The following is a 17293-nucleotide window of genomic DNA, read 5'->3' on the forward strand; positions in this document are numbered from 1 at the left end:
GGTGGAAGGGTAGAAAACCAATTCATAGATGGATAAAAGGCAAGCTCTCCACCAATAGTCAGCCATGATTGATGAAATAAAATTATGTTAAAACATTTGCCCAACACCATGGTGTATTGGAAACCAACAGACCTTTAAATTCAAGTAGCCGAAGTATCATATGCTATAAAGCAAAAGAGTCACAAGATACTGAGAATGAAAATTAATCTTGATTTCAACCCAACCTCAATGTGCCATAGTAAGTGTTCTACAGTCAATTACTGTTTTCTCCATAATGATCAACTACAGCATTAATGTTTGCAGTGTCCTACAGACATTAAATAACTGAAGCTACAAGACAGGTTCTAAATGAGGTGGCCTGAGAGTGAGAAGTATCAAAAATATACACATATTTTAAATATGCACATATTTAACAATACTTTAGTATGTACTGTTGAGTAGATCAAGACATCCCCAAGTATATACAAAGTGTTGGAAAGATCCAAACTCTTTATTGTCACATTTTAGTGTCATGGCTAGAATCCCAAAATGATCAGCAGGAGGTCTCATTTCCAGACCCTGATTGCCTAGAACAATGGAGCACTGGATACAGGACAAAACATTGAGGCTCGCTCACATCCCTCTGAGGACTTGAGTCTAAGCTTGTTTTATATCTCACAGGCTGCAAAGATCTATGACTCACATTATTTAATAACCTGTCTCGGTGTATCTTTTCAAGATCCGCTGGATAATTCTATACCTTGTGAATGCACCACGGAAGAAACAGACTCTTCGGAGAACAGCCTACACCCAGACTTCGCAAAAGTAATAAAGCTCACATTGTATTTGCACATGAATTTGAGCTGCTTGTTACTTGAGGGTTTCATGCAAAAAATGGAAATGCTTTCTTTTTAGAGTTAGACTAAAAGACTAATTCAAAACGTTCCATTAATGTAAGTGTTTTACTCAAAAAGCACACGGCTCTTAAAAATCAAAGCATGTTTTTCCAGATCTGCCAAGTAAAAATGGCTGGCATTAAAACAGTGATAGTACTGACAGGCTGCTTCTTAACCATATGAATGTGGCCAAGTTGGAGCTGGATATTTGGAGACCAAAGTCTAACGTAGCTTTCTCCATAGTACCTCACAGAAACGGAAGATAGTGTCAAGGCAACTCGAAACATGGAGAGGCTGAATCTGTTCTCGCTGGATCCGGATATAGATGTAAGTCACTGTTCTTTCTGAGCAGATGTGAACTTGACCCAAGCAATTGGGGATTCTAATTTAGAAATTCTTTTTTATGATAAGTGGTGACTAAAACTTTCAAAAAATTTTTTAGACCTTGAAACTTCAAAAAAAGGATCTTTTAGAACCTGATTTTGTGATCAAACCCTTTGAAGAAAAAGCTGCCAAGAGAATCATGATCGTTTGTAGAGCTCTCAACTTAAATCTTCAGGGATGTGTTACAGAGAATGAAAATGACCCAGTCACAAATGTAAGTTTCTCTTCTGTTTCGTCATAGACCAGTCACCGAAATCACACCATCCTAATCAGAGTCTTTCTATTTCTGAAAATTCTAAGCACTGACTTCATATCTAGTGTATCAAGGGGTATGTTTCACGGCATTTTATCACATAACAAAAGTCCACAAATTCTAAGTGGAATTGCCAACTTATTGCCACAGAACTTTCCTTTTCATTTAAAGGAGCTTCATGAAAGGGACAGTGTTCTGGAATTTACCCCACGATACCAGTCCAGTGATTCAGAGTTTCCTAAGGTGTTGTATCCTCTTAGTGGTACCTGAGATGGCTTTTAAACTGACATTTTATTCCAACTTATATATTTGTTTTCACATCTGCTACAGAAAAACAAAAGCTAACAAATCAGTCCTGTAGTTTCACAATATTATTGCTCAGGCAAAGCGTAATAGTAAACCAAGCAAAATAATATTAGATAAATTTTAAATGCATAATGGTTCACATAGTATATGCAAATGCAGAAATTACAAAGGTGCTTTACCTGTACTTGGAAACCCTATCATCCCCACTGAATCTGTGCAAGATTCTTTCTCCTACCAAATGAACTGTCTTGAGAATTTTCTATTAAGATTCTAGTGGACAATTCTAGACTAATTGTAAATGTTCTTGTGGGAAGGTGTGTTTTATGAGCATAAACATTATTAAGCAATGAACTGTAAAGAAGAAAATAAAAATTACTCATAATTCAACCATCAGGATAAATCACAGGTAATTATTTGGTATATTTCCTCTCATTCTCTTTCAATACATCTGGTTCTCATTTCTAATAAATCATCCCTCACTTCTCCCTTTCACCTCAAAGAAGAATTCTGATTTCCAGATCCTTGAGACAAGTATAGGTGCCTCATAAGGTAGGGACAGCATTACTTTTTCACTGTAACCTGGGCATACACAATCCCACAACTTTTTCCATTTATGATACAGTGAAAGGAGCCTAGTGAGTTGTGACAGTTAATGTCTGGCAGAAAGAATTAACTCTTTCAAAGACATTTCTTCAATATCTACTAGCCTTGTGTCTCTAGCACCTTTAAATTCTCATGAAGCCTCCTAACCCTGGAGAGTGTCCACAGTGTGGACCTCCAAATTTAATGAGGAAAATCCAGGGAGATGTGCAGCTCCTAGATCACCCTGCCTGACTTTCCATCTTAAGAGCTGTACCATGTTGGGTGAGTGGCTTGCCCTCAGGCTTCTCTAGGTAAATGGGGTTAATAACAGTATATATTTCAAATACTGTGTGAAGATTAGGTGAGGTAGTATATAGAAAATACATAGTGCTTAGGGCAAAGTAAGTATTTGTAAAATATTTACTGTTGCTGGGGATGTAGCTCAGTGGCATAAGCGCTTGCCTGGCAAGGCTGAAGTCATGAGTTCAATTCCCGGTACCAAAAAAAAAAAATTTACTGTTGTCTAAGTATGTGAAAAGTAGCTTTGAAATTTGTAAAACTTATGCATGCAAGACATTGATATTTTCATGTTACATGTGAGTTCTTGTTAGCAAGTAAGCTAGAATGGAAACAGTGCCAATATGAGCCTAGCCCCAGAATGAAGGTTTTTTATATATTATAACTTAAACTCTGCTCTAGATGTGAGTAAAACTGAAAATCAAGTTTATTCGTTCTTTAACAAATACTCAGTGTTCCTGTGAGCCAGATTTAACCCCTGAAAAAATGATAGGAAGAAAAATAAATGAGATCCCTGGTCTCTTGAATATTAATTTTTTTGAAAGGATGAAGAGTAAGCGAGAACAAATAACAAATTATCCTCACAGTTCTTTAAAAAAATATATACAGAATGCTGTGATGCAGAGGAACTGGGGGCAGGGTTGGTGTAGATGGGTGGTCATGAAGGCCTGTCTCAGGAGGTAATATTCGAATGGAGACTTAAAGTTTAAGGGGAATAAAAAGGCAGATCAAGAATAAAACATTCTAAGGAAGAAAAAGACCAAGTACAGATGCCCCAAGACAGGTAGGTGTTGGCAAGTTCTGCGAACAAGAGGAGAAAGGGAAGAGCCAGTCGAAACAAGATGGGAGAAACACTAAGACGTAGGATTAGATGGGCCTTATAAGCCAGTGGTAAGCACATGGATTTACCTTAGAGTGAGCGGAGACGCATCAAGAGCTTAAAGTGCTTTAAAATAGCGTGGTCTAATTTGTGCTTTATAAAGATTCCATCAGAAGAATGGATTGGAGGAAGTCAGAGTTGTTCAGGAGATCAGATTGAAGGCCACTGTGACCTTTTGTTATGTGGCTTCAGTGACAGCTGACAAGGAAGGGAAGAAATAAATGTTCACATGTGACTGTCCTGACACGTTTTCCTGGGGGATTGGACCTACTGAATAACAGAAAGGGAGATCACAAGGATGAGTCCTGGTTTTTGTGTTGGACATTTCAATGAGTGGTGGTACCATTTTCTAAGTTGGCAAGGCTGGAGCATGAGCAGATTTGGAGGATGCAGATCTAAAATACCATTTTGGATATACAGCATTAAGTCTGATACGTCTATTAAATATCAAATAGAGACATGTTTGGAGCAGATTCAAATGCAAGTTTGAATTCTGAAGAGTGACAGTGAATGGAGGAACACATTTGAGCCTAGTTTAGACAGTTACCCAAGGGGGGTCATTTAGATAGATAAGTGGAAGTAGTGAGGTAGATCTTCTTCAAATGGGAAGAGGATCAAAACATGGAGAGAGAGGGAAGGGAGGAAGGAGAGGAAAGAAGAATTGAGATGTGTTATGTATGTGTACCAACTCCCCACAAGGAATGTAATCATGTACCGCAAGTCTGGAGTAATAAAAATGAAAACTGAAAAAAAGGATGTACATGAAGAAGGGATCAGGTGTGCTATAGGTAAAAGATGAGTAGAGAAGGAACTAAGAAGGATCTGCTCCTGGAGTAGAGATAAACCAAGGAGTCAACTCTATGGAACTGTCACAGTTGCTGCTTAACCTGAAGTCAGAGAGGAGTCCAATAGTGACAGAACAGAGGATGTCCACAGCACAGATAACCAGTGACTGCGGCAAGAGCTATCTCCAAGTAGCGAAAAGTGGTAGGAGTAGCCATCCAGCCATGCATTCATGCAGGATTTAAATTAAAAACAAAGCAAAAACCCAGAAGCTTGGTTTTTTAAAACTATTTGGAAATTTCAATAAAATTTAACCCAAGTCATAGTGTCACCATTGTGTTACCCTATTAAAACTAGATTTTTTTCTTTTATCCAGCCCATCCTTACATGCAAATAAAAAATCCAATTAAAAATCAGACATAATGGGCTTTTCTTTCCAATGCCACGAGCATATGACTCTGTCCACATGGAGTCTTTTCTTTGTGTTAAGACGCACATTCCAGTTCTAAGCGTCTGTGTTTGGGCCAGTCCTACCAGCCAGGAACAAAGCCAAGTTCAGAGAATAGCTTTCCTGTGCCCTTTCATATCTGAAAAGCCATGAGGTTTAGATGATGTGGAGTGTTTTGTATGTTTGTGCTGTTTTTAATTCATCTTGCAGTTGATGCCAATGTTTAAAAAAAGTAGAAAATTACTCTTTGAACAATAATTTCATTGTGGCTATAATCAGCAACACAAAACAACCTCACCTTCACTCTGCAGTTTGTCACTTAATGACATTTTTTTCTGAGAATCTTTATATATATATATATATATATATATATATATATATATATTTCAGTGACACATTTTCATATAAAATAACTTTTTAAAAAAATCCATTATTCTTAATTCAATGAACATGCTCAAATTAATTGTAATATTTCTCCAAGTTACTGAAGAGCCAATGACTACATTTAATGAATGAACATCTACAGATGCCTTGAAAGAAACTTTTCATGATAAAGAAACAAATATTTGACAGCATGTAATTTTTTAGTCAGTAAACTGAAAACTAAATGCAAGTTGATCGTTTCATAGTATGAAATATTTCTTTGAAAATAGGACTTGATTCTAAAAATCTGAATAAATAAATCTTCTTCAAACAGAGCTATATTTTCAACCTCGTGTTCTTGAAATTTTAGAACAGAATGCTAAGCCTCAGAAACCTATGACTTAATCTGCTAGACTTTGAAGGTGCTGTGTTAAATTAACCTACACTGAAAAGCCAGGATTCAAAAAATAAGATTTGACAATTATATTTACAAGGTGGCTTGGAAGAAATAAATGAATCACCACATGAGTGTAATTTCAGAAAGGTCATCAAAGTAAGCAATTTATTTCCATTCACTAAAAAAAAATGAAAGTCAAAATGCAACAATTCAGCAAAAATAATGAGGATTTTTTTTTTTTTTTACCTTCAGAGTGTTTTAAATTCATACATGCCTGAATTACATTCTTCTAATTTTTACATTTTTAAAAATCTTGACAGACTATCACTACCTCAAACCTAGGGTTTTTCTGAACAAATTAAATTGACAAAAGATGAAATTTATTGCATATTTACATGGTTTTCTTTAAAAATTTATTAAATTTCATTTTTGTGTGTAATTGTATTTCCAAGGGGAAGGGAGCTAGCAAGCACTGCTACTACTTAGGACTCATAGCCCTATTATAAGCTAATTGTATTACTAGATTTCAAAGCGTGGAAGATACTCATTATGTGTTTAATGAGATCCACAGCCGTGTGTGAGACTGTGTAATAATGAACTGGGTCATCATGTGGTCTTTTTGTATAACCTGCTTGTTGACAGAATGCTGGCAGATGGCAAGCATCAATTCCTTCAAACATAGCGGCTTACTTATTTATGTCTCTTTCTCAGATCAACTAACATACACATCAACTAACCCATGCATCAATTAATCATGCTATGGATTTCCAAACGCCTTTGCTAAACACCCTTAATGATTCTAATATGCCTTTCCCCACACTTTCTAACTAAATTGCTGCCTCCATTCCAGTGCCACTCTATTATTCTTTTCCGGTGTCTTTTCATGTTTTTATGTCTTTGCATACACCACTCCTAGAAGTCCTTTCAACCAACTCTGTACCTCATTCCCTCTTCTTATAACCTCAACCAAGAAATCTCCCTGTTTCTTCTTATCTTCCATTACTTTCCCATTTTCCCTTTATTTTTCATCTTTCCTTTGTTTTTCATCTTCAACTTCTTTCCTGACATTAAAGAAGTGGTTAAAGGGAAAGCCAGAAGCTTGTAGCTGGGTAAATATTCAAGAATGCCTTGAGGGTGGGTGGGGAACAGAAAACAGTGGTGGGGGGGGCAGAAATGGCATGCCCCTGGACCTGTCAGGATACAGGTTCAGGGTAGTTCAAGGCGGCATTAAAAATATAGCTATATAGGGTGAGTGGTTACTTTGAACCAGTCAGTAAGTTAATTGCATGAAGAAGTAAAGAGATTAATGAGAATGAATTCCGGGTTCCTCATTATTGGGGGATACACAGTTATGAAACCCAGAAAGATTAGAAGGAATCCTTGAGTGTTTGAATTGGAAATGAAAGTATCAACATGAACCCATTCATTTTTAAGAAATATATATATACACATATATAGAGAGAGAATTGTAGATATACTTGAATATTGCTAGTGTATATATACTTGTGGGTTTTTACTTTCATGCAATGAGGAGTCACAGAGACAGTGCTGTCCCAGTGACAATGACACAAGCATGCAGATCTTAGTTTCAAAATACCATCCTCACCAGGAAGAACCAGAGCCCCATGGGGAAATGTCTGGGGTCCAGAAAGTGTAAGGTGAGCCTGGGACATATGCTGGATAAAGAATTACTCAAAAAAAAGTACTCAAAACATGATGTCAGTCAGCCAAAATAATTGAGGAGCTACTCTGAAGTGAGTGCCTTTTGCCAAATGTGGGACAATTTGAGCATTGCTATAAATAATAGTCATAAGCAATTAAAATGTGTTGAATAGTAAACCATGATTTTATATGTGTATAAATAAATACATGAATTTTTTAAATGAGAGAGAAAGGAAAGCTTGTCTTTATAGTAGACTATTAACTAATACATGTTGAGAAACGATGAAATTAGAAAATCCTCATTGGTGGCCAACACAGTAGTTCAGGGAGTTGTTATTGGAAGTTAAGCCAGGCGGGCTGGTTTTGATGAGCAGTAAGACACAGGGAGGAATCCTGGAATGTAATCCCACAAATCCTAATCAATTACCAAAGGAGAAGTGGTCACCTTAAAAAAAAGTGCAATACCATGTGACCGGAAGAGTGAGGTTAACGTAGCAGATGCTAACAAAGTTGACATTGCATGACCTTAAAGGAACAAACTATCAAAAGTTCAGAAACGGGAAAAATAGTATTGTTAAAAACAAAAAGGAAACCTCAACTGAGATATTAGCTCTTGTTAAGAAGCTTCCTTCTCTCTCTGACAACGGATCCTTCCTTAACAATTCAATGTCTACCTACCTGCTTATCCCACTATTGTAATATCTAGATCATCCACTAAGGTACTGGGCATATCTGGAACAGCAGCAAACACATAGCAAATGTTCAGTGAAGATTTCCTGTTATTATTATTCCATCAAACTATAATTAAAAACCGAGCACTGGCTGGGCCAGTGACGTATCTCTCAATGCATACTAACTTCTAGGATTCTATTGCATATCACCAGGGGCCCAAGGAGACTGAGGTGACAGGTGTGTTGTGAGAATTTAAAGAAAGTAACTGGAAAAAGTTGCATGCTGTGTATAGTGCAGCATAAGGCAAGGAATACATAGTGGCAAAACTAGAAGGAAGAAACAAAAGAAGTGCAGTCCTGGGATTTGAGGCACCTTCAGCAGGAGAGGTCCAGGTTACTTCTTCCTAAGTGAAAGAGTGGGCTAGGGATAAAGCTCAGCCGCACAAGCACCTGTCTGGCAAGCGCAAGGTCCTGAGTTCGATTCCCGGAACAACAACAACAGCAACAAAACCTAAATGAAAGGCAACTTTCTGCTTGTATTGTACCTTGCACTTTGTGAAATGATGTATGAAAGAGGCGGTGCGCAGGTTATAGTTTTCTGTCAAAACCATCTGTTCTATATTTTTCGTGCAGATTGAGCCTTTTTTTGTGAGTGTGGCACTTTATGACCTCAGAGACAGCAGGAAGATTTCTGCCGATTTTCATGTGGATTTAAACCACGCTGCTGTCAGACAGATGCTCCCGGGGGCTCCCATGGCTTTGGAAAATGGCAATATTGACACCATCACCCCAAGACAATCAGAAGAACCTCATATCAAGGGCCTTCCAGAGGAATGGCTAAAGTTTCCAAAGCAGGTTGTACTTCTGTTTACTTTTGGTGGGACAGAAAATTCTTATCCCAGTGTTTTTACCAATAGATCACATAAGAGGAAAAATTTCCCAAACAAAGATTTCTTAAAGTTGCCCTTTTCAAAAACAAGTCAGGCTTTTAAATGTCTGCAGTGTGATTTCCCAGATATTTATGAGTTGCTTTTTTTGTACGTAGGCTATATTTTCTGTAAGTGATCCACATTCTGAAATTGTTTTGGTGGCCAAAATCGAAAAAGTCCTGACGGGAAACATTGCAAGTGGGGCTGAACCTTATATTAAGAATCCAGACTCCAACAAGGTAATGAGTGGTTTTCTTATAAATATTTCGAATTACTTTCCGCCTGGGGTGGTAGCGCGCGCCTATAATCCCAGCAATCTGGGAGGCTGAGGCAGTAGGAAGGCAAGTTTAAGCCCAGCCTGGACAATTTAGCAACTTAACAAGATCTTGTCTCAGAGCTTCTCTTATATGAACAAATGAAATTATGAATAAAGAGCAAAATGAAAGAGAGGTAATAGGAAGTGGTGAGATAGATCTTTCTCAAATGGAAGTAGGGATTGAGAGACGGACAGAGGGAAGGATGAGAAAAGGAATTAAGATGTGTTTTGTAAATGTATCAGCTTCACACAAGAATGTAAACATGTACTGAAAACGTGCAGTAATAAAAAAATAAAATAAAAAAGGGCTGGGGATGTAGCTCAGTGCAAAGGCCTTGGAGTCAACCCTCAGGATCCCCCAAAGAGAAAGAAAACAATATTCAGTTACTTTCAAGAAATTAAACCACACTGCCTTGCTGAATTATGAAGTTTGATAGATATATGGCTTTGAATATTCACTTACTGGTGAAGTCAATACCCACAAGGAAATTTTGCAGTATATGTTTTTGGTTTATGTCTTTTTTTGAATAGTAATTTCTGACTTCTGAGAATTGATTGCTATGGAAAAAATGTAGATAAAATTTTATCCCCAAGGATCACAGTATTATAATATAGAAAAGTTAGAAACAGTCTCAGTAAAAACAAGTTAAGATAGTCTGCTATATCATCAGCAAAACTAGTGAGGAGCTTAGTGAAAAAAAAGTTACATAATTTTACAGCAAATTATAGCACTCACGTAAAAACAGAAAGGAGAAAGGGAATAAGCATTTTGAACATGGAAACTTTACATAGTATTTTGCTTCTTTCTTCTCTATTGCCATAGTTTTAAGTAAGCAAATACTACTGTTTAATATAACAAAAATGTAAAAAATATATTTTCTTGCAAAATATATACTTAAGGAAATTACTCATAAGAATTGAATGTAAGCATATGTAACCACGGAAGGTGAAGCTTAAGATATTCACAAGAATTCTCTCACTCAAAAGCTAGCAAACTAAAGTGTTCAGGCTAAATCCAGTCTGGCTTCTGATTTTGCAAAGAAAGTTTAGCTGAAACAGAGTCACACATTAATTCACTTATGGATTGTCCTACGGCTGCTTCCCCGCCACCACCACAGAAGTTGTGACAGTGACCATGGAGCCTGTAAAGCCCTTTGTAGTTCAGCTCTGCTGACTTCTATCAAATGAATGAAATGACATATTAGACAGATAGTGAGTATAAATTTGAAAATACTTTCAGGATGATAAATCTTTTAAGTCAAAAAAGAAAAAGGAAAGGAAAGGAAAGATTTGATCTTCCAAAAAAAGAGACTTTCTACTTTAGGAATTAGCAGACTGAAAAGAACGAAGAATGTTCTATAGCTGTTTGAACACAGAGGGTGTTATTTGGCCTCTATAAAGTAGAATCTGTGGGTTGGTGAACCAGAGTTCCACAAAGCTTTCGCATAGTAGCCTGAAAAAGGATTTCGTGTTATCATTCCCTTACAGTCTGTAAAGTGCTGTTCCTAATCAATATTTTTATTTATCTCTTCCTTAGTTTGCACAAAAGATACTGAAATCCAACAGGCAGTTCTGCAGCAGATTGGGGAAATACCGCATGCCATTTGCTTGGGCTGTGAGGTGGGTGAATCACTGCAGAAGAGGACTATACTTGTTGTCAACACTGGAAGCATAGTTTTGAACACTTCTGTGCTAACTATAATTTGTAGTGTGCCCATACCTCAGAAGAGCTAATGCAGTCATCTCCATAAACATCCTGCGCTTCCTGGAGACATATATTTCACGTGAGAATTCAGCACAACAGCTTGTAATAGAGGGCCCTGTGGTGTACAGTGGGGGCCTGACTAAGGGAGCTGTATATTCTTGGTCGGTGTCAAATCAAAGTTTATTATCCACATTTGGTTTCATAAACCCTTGCATATTCAGTTTCACAAACTCTTGACGTTAGCATGTTAGTTTGAGACTCTAACGTGCCTAAAATTCATAAGGCTGCACCACGATTTCACGTTTTTACTAGAGCTCAGGTGTGTATATGGATGTGCAAATAACACTGTCAAATTGATTATTTAAAATTCTTCTCAGTTTTGACACAGATTAGCATACCCAATTTTAACCATACCCATTTACTGTGATAAAAATGCTGAGCTCAGTATATAGTCATGTTGGAGCCATCCATCTGGACAAATATCCTCTAACTACAGGACAAAATGTGCCTTTAAAATCTGCTTTAACTTCAATTACTATTGTAATCCTCAATTTCTTTGTATCTTGATTAGTATGAGAATTTCTGAAAGGGAAACAAGCCTGTTATAGCCTTCCTCATAAGGAAGAAAACACAAAGGTCAACAAGGTACAAACTGCATGAATTAAGAGGCCAACGAGTTACAACACAGGACAGGCTATTAAGTATTCATCTGAGTGTGAGTGGTGTCATCCCAGGGGTAGTAACTGTAAAGTCTAGGAAGAAGGGAGAACCTGTTACTAACCGTATTTTTAGATCAAACAGTTGAATCTAAAACGATGAGCGTATTCAGAATAGACTCATCAGGGCTGGGGATTTAGCTCAGGGGCACAGCGCCTGCCTGGCAAGCACGAGGTTGTGAGTTTAATTTCCGGTATTGGAAAAAAAAAAAAAAGATTCAGAATAAGCTCATCAATATTTGTCAGGATTTTGACGTCATTACTGGAAATTGGGGATAGGTACACACACGGGGAAGAAACGTGGAAGTTTGAGCAGTGGTCAACCAAAGCAGACTCACAGTCTCTAGGAATCAGTTTTCTCTATGGCAGTTTATGGCCAGAGAGAGAGTCATTGGCTAGGTGTGGTGGTTCATGCCTGTAGTCCCAGCACTGGGGAGGCTGAGGCAGGAGGATCACTGACAGTTCAAGGCCAGCCTGAGATACACAGTGAGTACAAGGCCAACCTGCACTACATAGCAATATCAGGTCTCAAAAAAAAAAAAAAAAAAAAAGAGGCCAGGCTCTAGAGTCCAACAACTTTGGGAGTCCAGGTCAGGCCACGATTTCCGGTATCTCCAGGCAAATTTCTTTCCCAATTTTAGGGTCTCCTCCTCCTATAAAATGGAGCTGACAATGCCTGCCTCATGGACTGTGTGTGCAACCTCAGATGCAAAAGCATTTGGCATAAAGTATCATGAATATCGTTTTCCATCTTTAGTTATAAGGAATGCCATAACAATCTGTATGGGAAAATGTTATTTCCATATACTGAGCAATTTATGACACATAATTAATTTTATTTCTCATAGTTCATTGGTCAGACATTTTCATAGTGTTAAGGAATCTCAGGTCCCACAGGGAAACCTGTTGGGATGAGTAGAGACAAGATGTCCCTTTGCAAAAATGAAGAATTCCTATACAGGAAAATCATTGCAGTCTCTTAGTTACTTTTCTCTCATTGCCGAGACAAAATACCCAATGCCCAAAATTAAGGAAGGAAAGGTTTATTTAGCTCACACTTTGTGGAGGTTTCAGTCCATACTTGGCTGGCTCCGAGGTAGAGTGGCACAAGGCAGAGGGCAAATGTTCATGGCAGCAGAAGACAGCAAAAGCAACAAGAGCAAAAGGGAGGAGTGGTGGCAGGCAGCCTTTCCCTCCCTTACACTGTAAACAGGCTACCCCCAACTAAGGGGCGTGTAGCTCTCACATAGTCTCCATGCCCTCCTCCTGCACAGGCTCAGAATGAATACAAAGTAAGCACCCTGACTCCCTGCTGAGTCATTTAGCCAAACCTCTAGACTCCCCAAGTTGACACAATATATCAACCATAACAAGCAGTGAACACAGTTTTGCTTTAAGGATCCCAACATTGCTCTGAGATTGGAGAGTAAGCATTTGAAAGACAGACAGAGCTGGGCTGAGACTTCAACTCTATCCTGGACCAGCCACGTGAGCATAGGCAAGTTATAGTCTGTCTTGACCTCTTTTTAAATGTACAATATGTAGACATAGATTAATTAGTGTAGATAAGTATTCAGTAAGAGAGAGCTATTATTGGAAGTTATTACTACTATAATTGTTAAATTCACATGTGGAAATAAAATCCACCTCAACCAGTCCCCATCTCCAACAAATGTGGGTCAGTGAAAATAATATGGAGGAAAGAGACGAAAGAATTACCTGTTCTTGAAAGAACCTGCAGCACTAAGAGGACTGATCTTACTTTGAAGTTCCCTCATACAGTAAGACACAAGGAAGACAGGGAGTTTTCCAGGGTGACTGACATTGTTACAAACTATTGAACTATTGAGTCATTATTCCTAGGAAGGGAAAGCCAATAATACCATGAGCTCCTGCTATGTGAGTGTCTAATTAGTGCTTTTGGTTGTATTTTAAGAAACAATGTACACTACCAATTTGTGTATAAAAATACATGAATTTCATTTCTATAAACTTCTCTGGCAACCAAGAAAATGACTAGGAGTATAGTTTTATAGATAATAAGTTAGACCACTTGGATTATCTAACTACAAAAAAATATAGGATTCAGCTAAATAACACTTTTTATTTACCTTCTTGGTACAAAACCTGCTTAAAAAATGCTAGGATCTGTGGAAGGCTGGAGTTATTCATATCATTTTGACACAAGTAAACTTCCTGATCTACTTGAATACCTTAGTGATCCTGCAGATTCTCTAGCTACTTTTCCTTTCTGTTGTGTTTCGAGATTACAGTTTGTTTCACATAATACTTTTGAGTGTCTCTTAAGACATTTTGACCCTTCAAGACAACTGTCACTAAAAGAGTGTCACTAAACAACTGTCACTAACCCTGACAGTGTTGTTTATGCTCACCTTTCACCCAGATAGAATCATCTCACACAAGATGCTACACACAGACACTCATGACTGGGAACATTTTATTTTAAGTTAATGTAGTGCAAGTTCTATTTGGTACCAGCTGTGTGGCCATTTTGTAGCCAAAAGTACTGGAGTGAGAATGCAGAACACAGACATATAGAGACAAAGGACATTTTACTCTCCATGATTCAGGAAGATCAGATCTTGACCAATGTGTTTGTTACAAATGGAACTCTTTCCACTCATGTCACCTTCAGAATCATAAGTGCCTAAATCCATTCCAGGACTCTTTTTTGATTTTCTTTACTTTGCCTCATTTGCTATTCTGAATAGGCTAACACACAGTGCTGGGTTTCTTTTGAAATGAAACAAAGGTAAAACAAGGATTTTATTTTTTATCTGTACATGTAAAGAAGGTGCACCCTGCAGCTATTACAACGTCCCCCAAAATGGTTGTTTAACCCCAGTTTGAATCCTTCCAGGGACAAAGAACACGGTATGTGCAATGGCTTCTTTTGTCTCTCCTTGTATAGGTCTAATGATTAGATAATTGGTTTTTTTTTTTTTTTAATTCTTAAACTACCTGACAACCATTAAACTTTTTCCCACAGCCACAAAAAAAGTAATACTTCTTATATATTCCACCTATTCACATTGTCTAGGAATGAAACTATCGGGACACCTAAGGCACTTTTCTGTTTCATTAACACTGTGTTCCTTTCTGTTGTGCTCCAAATGTCGCGGTTCTGAGATTCTCATAATACACTAATCACTGCCCAGCTGTAGCTGTTGGAACCGATACCATGTCCCAGCCATCCTGAAACCATCTGTGTGAATGACTCAGTTCCTTGGTCTCTTGCCAGTTAGTGTCTTTTCTGAGCAATGAGAGGTTATTAATCACTGTGAGCAAAACTACCCCATGGTACTATATTCTTCTTTCCTTCCACGATGATGAGTAGCCAGTCTAAGGGAGTCATTTCTGTGACAGAGCTGTGGATAGATGCAAGCGTGAGTTATGTAATTCATATATAGCCATGTATTTGAACTCACTGGTTCATTTAATAATTATTATTCAATTCAGTTTAACTTCCTCTCATGCTGGGAAACAACACTAGTTTCAACATCTCACACATGTGAACAAAAGGTCTATATTATATTTAATAAAAGTTACTTTCAGATGAAGCACTTTCATCCTGCCTTCCCAGTATCATTTTATAGGGGGATTTTTTTGTTGTTGTTGTTTCCCCTCATTCACTACTTAACAGAGAAATGAGGAAACAGTTTAAAGGACTCTAAAAATACAATTCTGATACATTTCTGGCCCATTGACCATGTTACACTAGAGCTCTATGCTCTAATATCCATTTAAAGGCCATTTCAGCCCATATTTTGAAATACTTGGTTAATTTGAAGAATGATAAAATATTCTAGTAAAGGCCCTTAAGTTAAAAATAAAAATCAAACATTTCACTAATGCTGAAGTAAAGGCAATTACACATGAATCTAATTCTTTTTCAATGGCACAACTTATGATGAAGTACAGGGAAGAAAGATTTGATATTTAACCATACTGTAAGTGAACTATTGCCTGACATTACTGTAGTTGGACAAAAACAACTCAAAGATTTAACTGAATTTATATGGCTCCAGTGAAATGGATCCAGGAAGAACATAATGGGTCTGGTCATGGTATTCTCCTTATTTATTTATTTATTTATTTATTTATTTTCATCTTTTTGAGACAGGGTCTCACTATGCAGTTCAGGCTGGCCTTGAGCTCACTATGTAGCCCAGGCTGGTCTCGAACTCACAATGATCCTCCTGCCTCATCCTCCCAAGTGCTGGGATTACAGGCATGCACCAACTCACCCAGCTTCTGGTATACTCCTTATTTAAAACAAAAAAAATATGACTCAGATTTCCTCTACTTTATTTTTTCTTATTTTAAAAGTGAGGACATGGGCCTATTTATTTCCACAAAAATGTTTTGTGACTGTCACCCTCTAGATTCACAATATATAGCATCATCCCAATTTCATTAATGGTGTCACTCAGAGAGAAAGGGCCCTGGCTTGCCCAGGTTCAAAATGTCTTGAGAAAATAATGAAAAAGAATAGCTTGTTCTTATTACTCTACCCTACTCTAAGGTCTTTACATCAGTTACTAAGTGTAAGACATTAGTTTAAAAAACAATTGTAAAATGGACTGATGTCACTTAAAATGTGAAGTTAAAAATAAGAAATGAAGCAAAGCAAGTATGATGTATAAATGAAACCTTTGTCAAGAGGTTCTTTCATCTTCTTAGAAGTTTCTACAGTTTGTTCCATTATAAATGAGAAATCACATTCATTTCCTCACCTTAAAAACACAATTCTACACAAAGTAACCAGATACCAACCTGAATAACTATTATTCTCTTTAAGGTCAGTATTTAAAGACAACCAGGGAAATGTGGACAGAGACTCAAGATTTTCACCATTGTATAGACAAGAAAGTAGCAAGATTGCAACTGAGGACCTCCTAAAACTGGTGTCAGACTACAGACGGTATGGTTTCTGGATGCTCTTGAAATTACCATTGTCGGCCACACTGCCACCTTTGGTTTGTTCTCACTCCATGACGATAACTGAGTCTCAGATGTCCAAACTCCAATATAGGCAGATGCTTTCAGGAGACTTCGCATGTGCCCAAATGGTGCCACACCATTGCTGGATCATATGAAAAAGCAGTTATCTGTAACTCTGTAACATGGACCCCAACATTCACAAGATTGCCTGAAATAGCAATGCTGCTTGCTTTATCCCTGAGGCCACAATTTAAGCACATCAGGGGAGTAGAGTGTGTCTTCTACACGTAGCATCAGCTAGAGGAGGTCAGCTGGGACAGGAGAATCCACTTGCATAGGGCTCATTTAATTAACGGCCATTTGGTACTGGCTGTTGGCTGGGAGCTCAGCTGTGTCTATGGGCTATAACCTTGCCTCTTTCCCATGGGAGCCTCTCCATGTCATGCTTTGATACTCTTCTGGCCAGATGGCTGAATTCTAAGAATCTAGTGTCCTCGGGGATAGGAAATGACCACTGCCTATTTTTTGAGACCTGAGCCTGGAAAGTATTGCAGGGCCATTTCTGCCATAGCCAAATATCAATCTGTCACAGAACGTGGATTCAAAGGAAGGGAACACAGACACTTCTCAAAAGAAGGAATTTTAAGAAATTTTAGGACCATGTTTTAAAATTTTAGGGAACAATTGAATTGCTATGAAGATAATCATGGTATTTCTGTCATTCAAATATTTTAGATGAAGTAGCAGAGATTATTGTTAAG

At 37.8% G+C, this 17293-nt stretch overlaps 1 protein-coding gene across 7 annotated transcripts in view; it reads left to right on the forward strand.

Annotated features, from left to right (window-relative positions):
* Dock10 (dedicator of cytokinesis 10) overlaps positions 1-17293 on the forward strand; it is a 195036-nt gene that overhangs the window by 100359 nt on the left and 77384 nt on the right. For all 7 annotated transcript variants that reach the window (XM_005395477.2, XM_005395478.2, XM_013519950.1 and 4 more), the window contains exons 9-15: positions 719-804; positions 1119-1202; positions 1318-1473; positions 8535-8756; positions 8947-9069; positions 10684-10766; positions 16390-16512. In XM_005395477.2, the coding sequence (XP_005395534.1) occupies positions 719-804; positions 1119-1202; positions 1318-1473; positions 8535-8756; positions 8947-9069; positions 10684-10766; positions 16390-16512 (877 nt within the window). The remainder of the gene's footprint in view (positions 1-718; positions 805-1118; positions 1203-1317; positions 1474-8534; positions 8757-8946; positions 9070-10683; positions 10767-16389; positions 16513-17293) is intronic.

This window comes from Chinchilla lanigera, unplaced genomic scaffold (genome assembly GCF_000276665.1).
Source record: "Chinchilla lanigera isolate Chin_1 unplaced genomic scaffold, ChiLan1.0 scaffold00052, whole genome shotgun sequence".
Lineage (NCBI taxonomy): Eukaryota > Metazoa > Chordata > Mammalia > Rodentia > Chinchillidae > Chinchilla > Chinchilla lanigera.